This window comes from Lethenteron reissneri, chromosome 10, assembly GCF_015708825.2.
Source record: "Lethenteron reissneri isolate LAM-NWPU_2019-01 chromosome 10, ASM1570882v1, whole genome shotgun sequence".
NCBI classification, from domain to species: domain Eukaryota; kingdom Metazoa; phylum Chordata; class Hyperoartia; order Petromyzontiformes; family Petromyzontidae; genus Lethenteron; species Lethenteron reissneri.
Genome location: NC_083788.1, coordinates 5,670,290 through 5,688,716, shown reverse-complemented (window position 1 = coordinate 5,688,716; position 18,427 = coordinate 5,670,290). Strand labels below are relative to the sequence as shown.

The 18,427-nt window shown below is 51.2% G+C and overlaps 1 protein-coding gene across 3 annotated transcripts in view; it reads left to right on the top strand.

The window, feature by feature from the left end:
* LOC133340854 (tubulointerstitial nephritis antigen-like) overlaps positions 1-13,781 on the top strand; it is a 32,101-nt gene extending 18,320 nt beyond the window's left edge. For 2 of the 3 annotated variants that reach the window (XM_061549292.1, XM_061549291.1), the window contains exons 6-12: positions 2,998-3,121; positions 4,056-4,239; positions 4,797-4,971; positions 6,590-6,653; positions 7,250-7,373; positions 9,383-9,428; positions 11,269-13,781. In XM_061549292.1, the coding sequence (XP_061405276.1) occupies positions 2,998-3,121; positions 4,056-4,239; positions 4,797-4,971; positions 6,590-6,653; positions 7,250-7,373; positions 9,383-9,428; positions 11,269-11,493 (942 nt within the window). In that variant the 3' untranslated portion in view covers positions 11,494-13,781. The remainder of the gene's footprint in view (positions 1-2,997; positions 3,122-4,055; positions 4,240-4,796; positions 4,972-6,589; positions 6,654-7,249; positions 7,374-9,382; positions 9,429-11,268) is intronic. The other variant, XM_061549293.1, reaches the window with a different exon arrangement.
* The last annotated feature ends 4,646 nt before the right edge of the window (positions 13,782-18,427 follow it).

Genomic DNA, 18,427 nt, shown 5'->3' with positions numbered 1-18,427 from the left:
TACACAGGAGGTCGTGGGTTCAATCCCGACCCTGAACGCTTGCTGCTGTGTATTTGGAGTTTGCGTGTCTCTCTCATCATCATCGCGGTGGCTAGGAGATGTTGACTACCTCGCCTGGTATACAGGAAGCTGTGGGTTCGATCCTGACCCTGAACACCTGTATATTTGGAGTTTGCATGTCTCTCTCTCATCATCATCACGGTGGCTAGGAGATGTTGACTACCTCGCCTGGTACACAGGAGGTCGTGGGTTCGATCCCGACCCTGAACGCCTGCTGTATATTTGGAGCTTGCGTGTCTCTCTCTCATTATCATCACGGTGGCTAGGAGATGTTGACTACCTCGCCTGGTACACATGAGGTCGTGGGTTCGATCCCGACCCTGAACGCCTGCTGCTGTGTATTTGGAGTTTGCGTGTCTCTCTCTCATCATCACGGTGGCTAGGAGATGTTTACTACCTCGCCTGGTACACAGGAGGTCGTGGGTTCAATCCCGACCCTGAACGCCTGCTGCTGTGTATTTGGAGTTTGCGTGTCTCTCTCATCATCATCGCGGTGGGCTAGGAGATGTTGACTACCTCGCCTGGTATACAGGAAGCTGTGGGTTCGATCCTGACCCTGAACACCTGCATATTTGGAGTTTGCATGTCTCTCTCTCATCGTCATCACGGTGGCTAGGAGATGTTGACTACCTCGCCTGGTACACAGGAGGTCGTGGGTTCAATCCCGATCCTGAACGCCTGCTGCTGTGTATTTGGAGTTTGCGTGTCTCTCTCATCATCATCGCGGTGGCTAGGAGATGTTGACTACCTCGCCTGGTATACAGGAAGCTGTGGGTTCGATCCTGACCCTGAACACCTGTATATCAATCCCGATCCTGAACGCCTGCTGCTGTGTATTTGGAGTTTGCGTGTCTCTCTCATCATCATCGCGGTGGCTAGGAGATGTTGACTACCTCGCCTGGTATACAGGAAGCTGTGGGTTCGATCCTGACCCTGAACACCTGTATATTTGGAGTTTGCATGTCTCTCTCTCATCGTCATCACGGTGGCTAGGAGATGTTGACTGCCTCGCCTGGTACACATGAGGTCGTGGGTTCGATCCCGACCCTGAACGCCTGCTGCTGTATATTTGGAGTCTGCATGTTCTCCCCGTGGTCGTGTGGATTTTTCTCTGGGTCGTGTCCTCAGGTTTTTCACTCCACAATTTACAAACATGCTTTGAGAATATTCGGCCGCTATAAATTTCCACGCGATAAGCCACTTGGTTGAGCTATCATTTGTGATGGCCAGGTCGCTTCTGAACAAGAGCTACGTAGCTCAGTGTGGGCCTTACCTGGTAAAATAGTTTAGTTTTAGTTTGCAGTTCCGATGACCCCCTAGAAAGGGTGAAACCCACGTTTTTGTGTCGGGCAAACGCGTGTCTCCATCACACAACGGCAATCTGTTGCCACATTTTTACCGCTGCTGTACATAAATGGTCACGGGCATGGACTGTCAAAAAAAAAGAAATCTGCATGTCCTTACAAGGCATCATTGTGCCGCTGCTGCCGCTTGCGCACGAATATTTTTAAATTACGACGGCAAAAGTTGACGCACCGCGCAGCTATGACGATACCAGTGCCCCCAACGGGGAGACCCGAGGTCACCCGTGTGATGTGAACTGTGACTCTCACGGGGCCACTCTCATATTTAAATTAAGGATGCCGTGATGTATATTTTTTTCAAGTCACAGAACCTCGTGTGAATGTCAGGGTCATCCTATGCCACAGGAACGCAGTGTGTATGTGTGCGTGTTGTTTGATTTAACGCTTGTTCGCGCACAAAATCTTCACCGAGGCTCGTGACTCTATTTTCAGAAGACTCCTGCCACGTTTTTGCAGCGGTAGTGGGGACGGGGTCAATTATTCTGCGTAAAATCCCAATTGAGCAGTTTGCAGTGTCATTCTTTTTACATTTATTCACATTTCCGACACACGATACATTCCAACGATGTATGCTTGTACATTGAACTTCTTTAGCACCGTACGTAGGCAACCGTTCTAATCGGAGGTGTGGGGGAAGGACAACAAAGTAAACACAAAAATACGTTCTAAAGAAATTAGTTTTTTATTTAAATGATTCAAAAGTGCATCGCTCCAGTGGCTTCCTAATATCGGAATGAAAAAATACCCGATACACTGCCTGGCGTTACGGGGTCATGCACATTCTTATTTACACGGCCTATCACTGGGATAAAAAACAAATGCGGCAAATTTGGATAATGACGCAGTTTCACAATTGCCTCCACTTGTGAGTGGCATGATGGGATACGTTCACTGTGAGGCGGACGACGCGCAGTATTTTCACGGTCGATACGCCCGCAGTGGCAAACGAGTCGGTGGCCGCAGGGCTCCAACCACGAGCCTCTGCAACTGAGCGGCGAATGTGCCATTGCCGGACCACGTCACCGCCCTTGCGCACGTGTAAGTGTGGCTGTGTTTACGTTCGTGTGTAAGTGTGGGTGCGTGAGCCTAGTGTAGTGGTCAGCGCTACGCTGCGCTACGAACCCGGCGACCCGAGTTCGATTCCCGCTCACGACCACAAAAACTGGTGATGTTTATCCGGACTGGTCCAGATAATCATCGGCCTCAAATGATTACCTGGTGCGACGTGTAAACATTACTACTGGGGGGACAGAGGTGGCCAGGCGTGGTGCTGGCCACCCACCCCCTCGTGCCGTGCCAGCCTTCATTGGTGCTTGCTAACAGCACTTTCCTAAACAGCCTGCTAAGACTATACGGGACATCTTTGTCTTTGCGTGTCTTATGGGGAGCGGTTACAAACCATACGACCCGAGTTCTATTCCATCTCATGACCGACAACAGTGGCGGATATCTGAACCGGTCCTGGACTTCCCTTAGGTCTGCTCAGCCTTAAATGAGTACCCGGTACAGCGTGTACGTCAGTTCGTGCTGTTTAAATGTGTACCGTCGTGCCGTGTTGCATGGGGCCCCGCAGGTGCCCATGCGAGACGGTGATTTCTTGCCGGATGAGTTTGACTCCCGGGTCAGGTGGCCCGGACTCATCCACGCGCCCGAAGACCAGGGCAACTGCGGCGCGTCATGGGCCTTTTCCACCGCGGGTAACACGCGTGTGTGTGGCGTGTGTGTGTGTGACATGCGGGTAACACGTGTGTGTGTGGCGTGCGCGTGTGCGTGTGTGACATGCGGGTAACACGCTTGTGTGTGGCGTGTGTGTGTGTGACATGCGGGTAACACGTGTGTGTGTGGCGTGTGTGTGTGATATGCGGGTAACACGCGTGTGTGTGGCGTGTGTGTGTGACATGCAGGTAACACGCGTGTGTGTGGCGTGTGTGTGTGACATGCGGGTAACACGCGTGTGTGTGGCGTGTGTGTGGCATGTGTGTGTGACATGCGGGTAACACGCGTGTGTGTGGCGTGTGTGTGTGACATGCGGGTAACACGCGTGTGTGTGGCGTGTGTGTGACATGCGGGTAACACGCGTGTGTGTGGCGTGTGTGTGTGGCGTGCGCGTGTGCGTGTGTGACATGCGGGTAACACGCTTGTGTGTGGCGTGTGTGTGTGTGACATGCGGGTAACACGCTTGTGTGTGGCGTGTGTGTGTGTGACATGCGGGTAACACGTGTGTGTGTGGCGTGTGTTGGACACGTGGGTAACACGTATTGCGTTTATGATCATCTTCTGGAAGACGGTAGCTCTCCACCGCAATGCCGCATTCCCCCTTTATTTCTAAACGCAACGTTCATTAAAAAAAGAATCGCTCCAAAGTTCGGGCCGGTGCGTTTCACTTTCAGGGAGCGTCTTTTATATCCGGAGAATTCGGCTAAGCGGGTCAAGTGGACCACCGGCGAGCGAGTGACCGCTGTATTGAATCATTCACCAACCCAACGGGCAGATGTCGACGCGAACGTAACGTGGACGTAACGAAAACGTAGAGAGAACATAACACGAACGTAACGCGGACGCAACGCGGAAGTATCGTGAACGACGACACAAACGTAACCCACGCCGTGTGCCTCTCTCCCGCCCGCGCAGCCGTGGCCTCGGACCGCCTCTCCATCCAGACCCTGGGCCGCGTGCGTCACGGCCTCTCCCCGCAGCAGCTGCTCTCCTGTGACCCCCAGGGCTCTCATCCCGGTTGGAGGCCCGCTCAGGGGGCCGCCGGGGGCTGCCGCGACGGGAGGTTGGACCGTGCCTGGTGGTACCTGCGCCACGCTGGGTGAGTCCCACCCTCCCACCACCTCCTTAATTTGTTTCCAGTGTGGGTGTGCGTCTTTGCCTTTGTAAACATCGTCACTTGGGGAGACAAAGGCGGCCGGGCGTGGTGCTGGCCACCCACCCCCTCGCGCACTTTGCCGGCCTTCATAGGTGCTCCACTGACAGCACTTGCCCCAACAGTCTATTGAGGCTATACGGGGGATCTTTGCCTTTGTTTTTTGGGTGTATGTGTTTGTTTGTGCATGTGTACACGTGTGTGTGTGTTCGGGTTGTGTTGCGTGACGTCCGACGTTTTGCTCTGCGAGCTTCTTCAGGAACTGAATTAAGTTTATGAAGAATTCCGCTTTCCTCCCACACTGAGACAAACGCGCAGTTCGTCAACTTCCATGGCCAAACATCTCAATGTGGCAGGGCCCTCCCGTAAAAAGGTCTTGAGATGCGCGATTTCCCGAATAAATTAAGGACACCGTTATAATTAGGTGATGCTGCATTGATTAAACATCGTGTGTGCCGCGCGGTATGGTGTGGATGAACCATGATGCTGTGTGCGGCGTGCAGCGTTGTGACGGACGAGTGCTACCCACTTGGGGGGGGAGACCAACAGCTGCAGTGCATGATGGGAAGCCGGAGGTCAGGCCGGGGTCGTCGCGAGGCCACGCGCCCGTGCCCCAACCCCAGCGCCAACGACAACCGCATCTTCCAGTGCGGCCCGCCGTACCGCATCGCCACGGACGTGAGCACCGCACCACTCGGCATCACACCGCACAGCACCGCGCTACACCAGTGGTTCTCAACTGGGGGTACGCAGACCCCTGGGGGTATGTGGCAATATCCCAGGGGTTGCGCGAGGTGATTTATAAACAGCTCTCTCGCTGGTTCAGCAGTTCCACTGCTGGATTATTTATGTTTCTGCCCGACGACGACCGCTTGTGTTGCGATCGAAACGTCGTGATGTATTATTTTTGGTTAAATTTTTATTTTTCTACCTACGTGACTTTACCGAAAGGACCAAAGAGTATTTCTAAATGTGTTGAATTATATCTGAAATGAGTCATTAGTGGAAACTCGCGTATGAATCTGCCAATGTAAGTTAACTACGGCAAAAATGTAAAGCCATAACCTAGAACCATATAGAAGACTTTTCTAGATTCAACAATCGTAAACAGTGTGCAGAGCGTCCGTTGATTTATTCTTATTCGCTCGCAGTTACGAGCGAGTTAGCATGCCTCACAAAATGGAACATTTGGTTAAAATATTTATGTTCATCATACATTTATTTCTCAGAACCACGTTGGGTCAGGCAAGGGGGGTGTAACTCGGTTGAAACAAATTCAACAAGGGGGGTAGATTTTGATTTAAAGCTTTCGTGACTGCAGGGATTCATCTTCTTGGTTCTTTCGGTAAAGTCACGTAGAAGGGAAGTAATACAATAATAAAAATAAAACATAATAAAATATTATTTTATTATGTTTTAATAAAATATTATTTTATTATGTTTTATTTTACTTCCCTTCTACGTGACTTTACCGAAAGAACCAAGAAGATGAAGGGGGGTACAGTAGTCCGAAAAGGTTGCGAACCACTGCACTACACTTGCAACGCACCACGTCACACCGCAATCACATCTTCTAGTGCGGTCCACCGTACCGCATCGGCACGGGTGTGAGCACCGCACTGCATCACATCGCACCGCACCACACTAACAATGCATCACGCCACACCACACCTGCATCTTCCAGTGCGGTCGCACGAACAATAATCACAGCTTATGTGAGAACCGCCCCACACAACCCAATGGACTTCATCAGACCGCATTGCACTGCAGCACTCGCCACAATGTTCCACAGCCACTCGCCACCACGCATCACCGCACTGTGCCACGTGAGTCACACCGCGCCACTCGCCACACACCACCGCGCTGTAACACACCACACCACTGCGCAGCTCCACACAAGTCACCAGACGACTCACCGCACCGGCACTCCTTGGTGCGTGCGTGCGTGTGCGTGTGGACGTGTGCGTGCATGGGGAGCGATAGTGTAGCGGTTAGCGCTACGCTGCGCTATGAACCCGGCGACCCGGGTTCGATTCCCGCTCACGGCCAACACCAGTGACGATTATCTGAACCGGTCCTGGGCCTCCCCTAGGTCGACTCAGCCTCAAATGAGTACCTGGTGCGGTGTGTAAACATCATCACTAGGGAGACAAAGGCGGTCGGGCGTGGTGTTGGCCACCCACCCCCTCGTGTACCGTTCGGGCCTTCATAGGTGCTCGCTAACAGCACTTGTCCCTACAGTCTGTTAAGGCTATATGGGGGATCTTTATCTTTGTCTTTGTGTGCGTGCATGCAGGAGATAGCCATCATGAAGGAGATCATGATGAACGGCCCAGTGCAAGGTGAGAGACATGGAGGAGGTGTCCGTCTGCGTGTGTGTGTAGCGGTCAGCGCTACGCTGCGCTACAAACCCGGCCATCCGAGTTCGATTCCCGCTCACGGCCACCAACACCGGTGACAAATATCTAAACCGGTCCTGAGCCTCCCCTAGGTCGACTCAGCCTCAAATGAGTACCTGGTGCATTGTGTAAACATCGCCACTGGGGAGACAAAGACGGCCGAGCGTGGCGCTGGCCACCCACCCCCTTGTGTGCCGTGCCGGCCTTCATAGGTGCTCGCTAACAGCACTTGCCCCAACAGTTTATTAAGGCTATATGGGGGATCTTTGTCTTTGTGAGTTTGTGTGTGTACGTCGCAACATGTGACCACGTTTGCGTTCCTCGCCGTGTTGTGCAGTCCCTGTTTGTGTCTCTGTGTTCTTTATCATCTGTGTTGTTGCTTTTTGTGTTCAGTTTGTTGTGTTTCCCCTGCACCTCCAATTAGCACGGTTGGCTACACACGTGTACATACGTTGCTGTTTAATGTCTGTGTAGCGTATCCCTGGTTGTGCCTCTGCGCCGCGTCTCTATCTCTGTGTTGCGTCTCTGTGTTGCGTGTCTCCTCCGCGTGGTACCAGCGCTGATGGAGGTACACGAGGACCTGTTTGTGTACTCGCGGGGCGTGTACTCGCACACGGACGCGGCGGCCTCGGATCCGCCGCACTTCCGGCGCCACGGGATGCACTCCGTGCGCATCGTCGGGTGCGTGGAACCATCATCACCATCATCACCATCATCACCATCATCACCATCATCATCAGCACCAACAACTTCATCATCATCATCATCTCCGGCTTCATCACAACCAACAGCAACATCATCACCATCATCACCAGCACCAACAACTTCATCATCACCGGCTTCATCACAACCAACATCATCATCAACACCATCAACATCATAACCGGCACCAATACCGCCAACTTCATTATCATCACCAGCGTCATCAGCATCATCACCAGCACCATCACCACCATTATCACCATCACCACCATTATGAACATCATCACCATCATCATCAACATTATCACCATCATGGGCACCATCATAACCGGCGCCATCACCACCACCAACTTCATCATCATCATCACTGGCTCCATCACCAGCATTATTAACATCACCACCATCATCACTATCACTAGCATCACCACCCTCACCATCATCAACATCATCACCATCATCACCATCGATGGCACCATCACTGGCAGCATCACTACCATCATCAACCTCACCGGCAATCGCACCACCACCACCTTCGCCACCTTTGCCATCATCACTGTCATTCAATTCACCAGCTGGGGTTGGTGGACTCGGCAGGCAAGGGAGACTTGCAAAGCCACTTGTCAGGCCAGAGAGTCCCAATGATGATCGTGCCTTTTCGGGACATCCACCACTGCTTACCGACGCGGCGCCTATAGGGGGCAGTGCAGTACAGCAAATCGACTTCTGACCCAGAAAGGTGCTGCCTGTCGCGTACCCTTTAACGGCATTGAAGGTTCACCATTGGAACCTCATTCGCCAGTAAAAAATATGATAATTGTTTTTTACCCTTCTATCTGGCAACAAAACTGACACCTTTTTTTATAAGGAGTCGTGTTTACATAGACCACAATACCTGCAGTCATAATGCAAACAAAAAACATAACTCTGATAATGTATGTACTGTCCTTGAAGTTGATTGGTCCACACCCGAGACAGCTTTCATTAGAGCCTAGTCTCACATGGGTTGGACCAGACGCCGCCAAAAGGCGCACAACTAAAAGACAATGCACCATCAGAGTATGATGGTGTAAATGCTTACCCCGAGCTCTCATACTCTGATGGTGCATTGAAGGTTCTCCACTCGTATCTGTGGGGTTTCTCCGGGCATTCTGTTCAAGTCCCACACTAAGCGACAAACGCACGTGAGTGAATTAATGTTGGCGTCACGGTAGCGAGATGTTAACTACCTTGTATCTAGGAGGTCATGGGTTCGATCCCGACGCCTATATCAGAATCAGAATCAGAAAGGGTTTTATTCGCCATGAAAGTTCGCACAGACAAGGAATTTACTTGAAGTTTGCATGTCCCTCTCCGTGGTTGGGTGGATTTTTCTCCGTCTCCCCTGGCTTTTCCTCTCCACATTTACAATCGACATCACGCGTGTAGAGTATTTTGCTACTACAAATTTGCACGTGATGATGAGCTACTTCGTTGATAGGCAGGTCGCTGCTGAAAAAGAGCCCTATATAGTCGTCTTGGTTCTTTCGGTAAAGTCATCACGTAGAAGGGAAATAATAAAATAATAAAAATAAAACATAATAAAATAATTCTCACGACGTTTCGGCCACAACGCAAGCAGCCCTCCTCAGGTGAAGAACAGGTCTGTCGGGGAGACAGCGTCTGAATGAGACACCCCAGGCTTGGAGCGTCTATTTAAGCTGGGTTGGAGGGCGAAGAGCGCCTTGACAAAGGAATTTGCATATCAAGAGGAATTTAGCATATTTATGGGAATTATTATTTTATGATGTTTTATTTTATTTATTTTATTATTTCCCTTCTACGTGACTTTACCGAAAGAACCAAGAAGATGAATCCCTGCAGTCACGAAAGCTTTAAATCGAAAGCCCTATATAGCTCAGTGAGGCCTGACCTGTTAAAATAAAAAATATTAAATAGTTTATGGAAGCGTAATGATGACTGGCGTCTCCCTCCCGCCTTCTCGGTCGCAGGTGGGGCAAGGAACGGACTCCGAACGGATACGACACCAAGTACTGGGTGAGTGGACGTGGCGAGGACGCGCTCCCGATGATGCCCCCCCCCGCCACCAGCCACTGTCGCGTTCACTTACCTCGCAAAATTAGCGACAGAAACCTCCGTATCTGTCAACTGTTTTATTTTATTTTAGTTTTATTCCAACAAATCAAGTGTCAGCAGTAGAAGATCACGCGTGCCAACAAGGACAATTGATTTTGATAATGTTGAAGTTCTGTGCAAAACTAGCTACTACTGGCCAAGACTTATTAGATAATCTATCGAAATTGAAATAAATAAATAAAAATTAACCGTTCGGATAGCTGTGTGGAAGCGAATCATCAAATAATACCTTGTTTAAATTCATGTCTATACAGGCCACCATACTTCAATAGGGATTACCGTTGGATAGGAAGGACAAAATCAATGGGTTCGCTTAATGCGCATCCATAATGTAGTTGACTCATTAATCCACCTCCCCCCTACTTTGCGCAAGTGTGGTTACCACATCTACGCCTCTTTATTAGGAACGAAACAGGTGGATTTCTCCACAAATCTGGCTGTCGCCTGATGGAGCTAGTTGTAATTATAGGTGAAACGTCGTACTCAGATTGTAAATGTTGTGGCTTGGCTCTCCAACACACTGGTGTGCTGTACTAGTATACTACACTATACACTACACTACTATACACTACACTATACTACTATACACTACACTATACACTACACTATACACCACACTACTATACACTCCACTATACACTACACTATACACCACACTACTATACACTACGCTACTATACACTACACACTAGTGCTGTACTAGTGACGAATTGGCACGTTCTGTTTACGTGACAATCCTTACTAGTTGGGCGTGTCAGGTAGTGGCAGGTTTAACGAAAAACATTTATATATTTACGTGATCTAACCCAAAATAACCTCTATTATGAAATAAATTGGTGCTGCTGCTGTTGCGTTGGCGGTTGGTACACGAGCACAATTCACGAGAGAAAAAAACCACAACGCATTCGGGCACTTTCCAGTGGCAGCTGTCCTCTGTGTGGCGCACGGTGACTCGGCACCTGGCCTGCAAGTGGGTGTTAGTCTGCCAGTAAGGGGCGGGGTGGGGAGGGCTATGATTGCTGCTGCATAATCCCGATTGAGTATTTTGCGGTATGGTTTTTCAAGTATGGAAAATTTGGCCAATTCGTTCCGAACGACGTCATACGGCGGGACGTTTCAAGACCGCTTCATCGTATTTTTTTACGGCCGGTGCACAATCGCAATATTAACCAGGGTGGCCTGCCGGATCGGAACTGCGAACGTCTGCAACAAGCGACAAAAGCGCTACCGCTGGGTCACGTCATCGACTTGTTAATGTACATGGGTACGTTGAACTTCTTACGCACCGTACATAGTCAACGGTGCTAATCGGAGGAGTGGGGGGAAGGACAACAAATTAAACACAAAAAAACAGTTCTAAATAAATAATCTAAACTATTCGCATTTTACCAGGTAAGGCCTACTGACCTACGTAGCTCTTTTTCAGAAGCGACCTGGCCACAAGTGATAGCTCAACGAAGTGGCTTATCGTGTAGAAATTTATAGCAGCCAAATACTCTAAACGCGTGATGTTGATTCTAAATGTGGAGGGAAAAACCGGAAGACACGGAGAAAAATCCACGTAACCAAGGGGAGAACATGCAAACTCCAAATATCCAGGTGTCATGGTTGGGATCAAAACCCCCACAACGTGCTGTATACCAGGAGAGGTAGTTAACATTTCGCCACCGTGGATGCCCAACGATCGAGGCTAAAGCTACGGTGGGGCACTCCTCCGCCCTCATCTCTCCCGTGTGCCCAGATCTGCGCCAACTCGTGGGGGCCGCGGTGGGGCGAGGAGGGGTTTGTGCGCGTGGCGCGCGGGCGCAACGAGTGCGGCGTGGAGGGGCTCGTGACGGGCGTGTGGGCCCGTGTAACCCCCGACATGATGGCCACCGCGCCCCACGCCCGCCACCATCAGCAGCAGCAGGGCGACTATCAGCATGGCGGCCATGATCAGCAACATGGCCACCAGTATGGCCACTGACAACACCATCGGCAAGGCCACCGTTATGGCCACCACTGGCAGCAACAGCCGTGTAGCCACCAGTTTGACCACCAGTTTGGCGACCAACAACATCAGTCGTTTTACCACCAACAGCGGGTGCCATCGGCAGTAACAACAGCGGGAGTATCACCAACATGGCCGCCACCAGCAGCAACAATATCAGCATGACCATCAACATGGCCACCAACAACAACAACACCGCTAGTGAGGCCACTGGTATGGCCACCAGCACGGCTCCGAGCATCACTAACAACCGCGTGGCCAACAGTACAACTTCTAACAATGCCATCGGTCGTTGCGTGACCACCAACACGACTGCTATCAACACAGCCGCCATCAACAACAGCAGGATAACCACCAGGGTGGCCGCAACCACCAACAAGAACAACAACAGTTGGATCGTGATCACCAACAAGGCCACCAACTACACCACCATCATCACCACAAAGGCCACCGGCATGTGTGGCCACGAGCAGAACAGTCACTCGCAGAGTTCGTACACGGCCACCAACACGGCCGCCGCCAGAGATGTTTCATCAGGATTGCCACGTTTCCCACTGGAGACCAAAACCCTGACGCGTTTCTCGGGTGGGCACCAGATCTGTTATCGAAGCCGCGCGTGGTCTACTGCAATAAAGTTCAACACGGTAGCGGTAGCAGATCTCAGGACAAATCCGTTTCTGCTGCTGCCACCACCACCAGAAACAGCTGCCAATTCCCAGACTGTCCAGGGTGGCAACCCCTGAAAAAGAAGAAAAGCTGTCATCAACAAAATTACCAGCAATGTCCTGACCACCAGCATGGCTTCCAATGGGATGACCACTAGGTTATATGTAGGTGTGTGTGTGTCTGTGTTGGCCTTAACGTGCACATAGCCTGGCACAAGCGCCGTGGTGACGTCACCGCCACTTAGTGGTGAATGGCGGTTGTTGTTAGTGCCGGGCTAAGCTAGTGCGGGGCCTGTAGCATATGTTATAAAGGGGCCCTAAATAAAATAAAAACACGTAAATATTATAACACACATTTTTTACTTTCACAGTAAAGTAATTGTAATTTTTTCATTTGCTATACAGCCAGATAATACGACAAATCGCTAACCTTAAACACCCAGTCGTTCATAAAAGTCGAAGGCGGTATAGTACTATAGTAATAGAGCAAGTGCAGAATCACTGAACCGGAATTGATAGCTTGAAAGCATTTAGCGCGGGGCACCTTGAAAGTGCGAGGCCCGTAGCATATGTAGCTTCTTGTGCTAATAGGATAATCCGGCACTGGTTGTTGTTGTTGTGTTGGACAATGCATGTATGCATGTACGTGTAATAGATGCTGCTACTCGCTAACAGCACTTGCTCCCAACAGTCTGTTATGGCTATATATGTGTGTGTGGGGTAGGGGGGGGGGTTCTTTATCTTTGTAGGGGTGTACGTGAGAGCGGTGGCACAAGCGGCTATCACGCTGCGTTGCAAACCCAGGAACCCGAGTTCGATTCCAGGCCACTGCTAACGTTGCTGGCGAATTAATAAACCCCGGTCGGTCCTGGGCAGAGGTCGCAAACGGGTTTTAATTCCTTACCCGGACCCGTACCCGGCTGCACCAGGGTCGCAAATCGGTACCCGTACCTGGCCGGGTACGGGTTCCCGTTCCCTACCCGTACCCTACCCGAATTGAGTGACAAACGGTTACTCACCAGTGACTCACGGCCTATCCGTACCCGTACCTGGGCCGCACCAGGGTCGCAAACGGCTACCCGTACCCGTACCCGGCCGGGTACGGGTAGCCGGGTATCGGGTAGGGTACGGGTATCGGGTACCCGGTTGCGACCTCTGGTCCTGGGGTCATCCGCTAAGTTGACTTGGCTTTAACTGAGCAGTGCCCGGTGTGGTGTGTGGACAGCACTGGGGAGACAAAGGCGGTCGGGGCGTGGTTTTTGGCCACACCACGCCCTCGTTTGTCGTTTCCGGCCTTAAGAGGTGCTCGCTAACAGCAATTGTCCTACCATGGCCACTGTTAGGTTCATGGAGGATATTTGTCCCTTTGGAGTGAATATAAACTGTATTGTGTCCGTGCGTGTTGGAGGGTGTGTGTCTGGCACGTGTCCTGTGTGTTTGTGTCATGCAGTGTTGGCATGATGGTTTCAGCAATAGCAATGCTAACTAAATATAAGGTATATTTTCACTTTGTTTTTCGAGAATATTTGTAATATTTCACTGATGTTAAAGCCTCCTTTAGCGTGTGCGCTCACGCCTAATTAAACCAATTAACGGTCACGTGGCATGACTCATCTCCTGGCACGCTCGCACCAGCTGGCGACACCTGCCTGAGGTGTGACACACCGCACACATCACACATACACACCATACAAACACCATACACACCACACACACACACCACACACACACTATACACACACCACACACTCACCACACACACACCACATACACACACCACATACAGACACCACACACACACCACACACTCACCATACACACACACCACACACACACCACACACTCACCACACACCACATACACGCACCACACACACACCACATACACACACCACATACACACACCACACACACACTATACACACACACTATACACACACACTATACACACACCACACACACACCACACACACACCATACACACACACCACACACTCACCACACACTCACCACACACACACCACATACACGCACCACACACACACCACATACACACACCACACACTCGTACACCCCCCACCACACACCGCAACAACAACCGACATTCGCTACTAAGTAGCGGTGACGTCACCACAGCGCTTGTGCCAGGCTAGGTGCACGTTGAGGCCACGTGAAGTGTCGAACGCCCGCTGGCAGGAGGTCACGGGGCAGACCCAGGTGCCACGGGTCGACTGACCGAGATGACCGAGATGACTGGCCGATGCACCACCAATGCCCCCTACTGTGCCAACTTGCTGTGCTTTAGCAATCCGGCGCTCTGCTCATTGTTGTGAGCATCGCTTCTCCGCCCTCCGTTGTTGTTGGAGGGCGACTGCCTCCAACTGCCCAGTAGCGTCCTTCACGAGCCTCCTCCACAGAGGGCGATCTTGACAACCCTGGTACCAGTCATCGGCAAGTCCACTCAGCTCCACATCCTCCTGTACCACATCCTCCTGTACCACATCACTCCCATCTCTTCTCTAGCCCATGTTGCGCCCGTTTTCAATCGGATCATTGGGGGGGCACGTGCCACCCTCCCGCCCCCCCTGGCTCCGCCAGTGACCACCAGGGCATCCTTCCAATTCTGCGGAACCCGTCCAGTGGTCCATACACACGTACACCCCCTACCATACACCATACACACACAACACACTCGCACACCCCTATCACACACCACACACACTCGTACACGTCACACTACCGACCACACACCATACACGCCACACCTACAGCTCCACCACCCCACACACAACCTCATCCAATAGCTGTATTACTTCACACACCGTACACACACCACACCAGACTTACTCCACACCATACACATCTCATAATACTACAGCTCCACCATACACACACACACACACCACACCTACAGCTCCACCACCCCACACACAACCTCATCCAATAGCTTTATTACTACACACACCGTACACACTCCACACCAGACTTACTCCACACCATACACATCTCATAATACTACAGCTCCACCACACACACTACACACATACAGCTCCACCACCCCACACACAACGTCATCCAATAGCTTTATTACTTCACACACCGTACACACTCCACACCAGACTTACTCCACACCATACACATCTCATAATACTACAGCTCCACCATACACACACACACTACACACCTACAGCTCCACCACCCCACACACAACCTCATCCAATAGCTATATTACTACACACACCGTACACACACCACACCAGACTTACTCCACACCATACACACCCCATAATACTACAGCTCTACCATACACACACACACTACACACCTACAGCTCCACCACCCCACACACAACCTCATCCAATAGCTATATTACTTCACACGCCTTACACACTCCACACCAGACTCGCTCTACACCATACACACCCCATAATACTACAGCTCTACCATACACACACACACACTACACACCTACAGCTCCACCACCCCACACACAACCTCATCCAATAGCTTTATTACTACACATGCTGTACACACTCCACACCAGACTCGCTCTACACCATACACACCCCATAATACTACAGCTCTACCATACACACACACACAGAACACTCATTTTTAGAGGGGGGGGGGGAAACTTTTCGCCGATAAGACATCATCAGTGTGAGGGCCGCCACACATTTGAAGCCATTGCGGGTTTGACAGCACGCGGTGTTTTCACATCAGGGGGCCGTCAGTGACCCGCGGGCCTTGCAATGAAGAACACCGCTTTAATTCAACAGCGATATGACACCACGTGACATGCACCACACGCCACACCACAGCCAGGTCACACCATGCGCCATGCTACAGCCAGATGACGCCACTATTTAGAGCGTACACACATGCCGGGAATTGGACGCATGGACAGGTGAGAGGCTGGACTGGTGAGAGGCTGGACTGGTGAGAGGCTGGACAGGTGAGAGGCTGGACAGGTGAGAGGCTGGACAGGTGAGAGGCTGGACAGGTGAGAGCCTGGACATGTGAGAGGCTGGACAGGTGAGAGGCTGGACAGGTGAGAGGCTGGACAGGTGAGAGCCTGGACAGGTGAGAGGCTGGACAGGTGAGAGGCTGGACAGGTGAGAGGCTCAACAGGTGAGAGGCTGGACAGGTGAGAGGCTGGACAGGTGAGAGCCTGAACAGGTGAGAGGCTGGACAGGTGAGAGGCTCGACAGGTGAGAGCCTGAACAGGTGAGAGGCTGGACAGGTGAGAGGCTGGACAGGTGAGAGGCTGGACAGTTGAGAGGCTGGACAGGTGAGAGGCTGGACAGGTGAGAGGCTGGACAGGTGACCGTATGAACAGGTGAAAGCCGAGACCGGTGATTGCATGAACAGATGAGAACCTAAACCGGTGAGATCCTGGACAGTTGATCGCACGAACAGGTGAGAAGCCTGAACAGGTAAGAAGCCTTGATGTGCTGTCTGAAGGTGGGTGTAGCTTGGATGCTGCTGTTGCTGCGTACGTGCCGTGTGGGAGAGAGCGTTCCAGACGGACGGCTGCTGGTGGAGCCCACGAAGACGCTGCTTCAGCCAGGACAGTGCTAGGTTCTGGGTGCGACGAGCAGATTATAGGATTGTGGTCGGTGAGTAGGGTGCAGAGGTATGGGGCAATTGTCGCCTTAGCAGACTGTTGGGGCAAGTGCTGATTGGCGAGTAGCGCCTACGACGGCAGGTAAGGCACACGAGGGGGGGGTGGGGGTTGGCCAGCTACAATAGCACCACGATTCGCACACCACGTCACAAATAAAGGCAGTTATTGGTATGAGTACCTGGTGCTGTGTGTGCGGTTTAACATCAGCGCTGGGGAGACAAAGGCGGTCGGGGCGTGGTTCTGAACCTCTCGTAGGTTGCTCACTAACAGCCATGCGATCTTCTTGACTTTCGATTACGGATATTTTGTTGTAATCGCATCCCTCACAAAGGCACCTGTGCCAGGCTAGGTTCATCGCCGCCAACAACGAGTGGTTAATTCTAGATTTGAAGCTTTCGTGACTGCAAGGATTCATATTCTTAGTTTTTTTCGCTAAAGTCACGTAGGTAAAAAATATAAATTAATAAAAGTAAAATAAAAATAAAATAAAAATCACGACGTTTCGGAGGCAGCACAAGCTTCCGTCTTCAGGAGGAACTGTCACAGTTCCACCTGAAGTTCCACCTGAAGACGGAAGCTTGTGTTGCCTCCGAAACGTCGTGATTTTTATTTTATTTTTATTTTACTTTTATTAATGTATATTTTTTACCTACGTGACTTTACCGAAAAAACCTAAAAAAATGAGTGGTTACCTCTACGAGTAACCACGGCACGTATTGGGTAGCGGTAGAGGTTACGATCTCCGTTACCTGGGAATCACCCAGGTACGTGTCACCTTGGCTCGCGGTGTCAAGGGCGTGCGTGCGTGCGTGTGCCGTGCGTCGTGTTCCTGGTATTTCGTGTGATGTTTGTCAGGGCATCCACCAGACAAGCGTGGACATGACCGCATCTCTCCACACCTACCACCCCATATTATTAAAAAAAATACATAACTACAAAGACAAAGATTCACCAGACAGGCTTTTACCAGACTGTTGGGGCAAGTGCTTTAGCGAGTAGCAGCGCCTTTGAAGGGTGCGGTACCGATCACACTATGGGTCAGAACCACGCCCGGCCGCCTTTGTCTCCCCCCCCAGCGCTGATGCGTGTATGTTGAACTTCTTTCGCGCCGTACGTAGCCAACCGTGCTAATCGGAGGGTGCGGTGGAAGTGCAACAAATACTAAACGCACAAAAAAGCTGTTTTAAAGAAATGAGTTTTCATTCCAGATTTAAAAGCTGCAGAGCTCCAGTGACTTCCTAATAGTGTATCGGAAGGATAATAGAAAGCCACGAATGTTTAACAAACCGCAACCAAGGGTACTCACTTGAGGACTGAGTCGACCTAGGGGAGGTCCGGGATCGGTTCAGATAATCGGCACTGGTGTTGGTGGACGTGAGTGGGAAACGAACTCTGTTCGGCCGGTTCACTGCACCACCAGCCCCCCCCCACCCCCCACACAACTATGGATACTCCAAAGACATTGACACTGTCACACACATGCAACAACGTAAACTTCAACACGTTCGTTCAATAACACCGTGGCCTGTAACGGGCGACGTTTCGGGCAATGTCCCTTCTTCAGAGCAGGTAAGGCGGCCAGAGAGACGGAGCGGATGATGCGAGTTGGTCGACTGCGC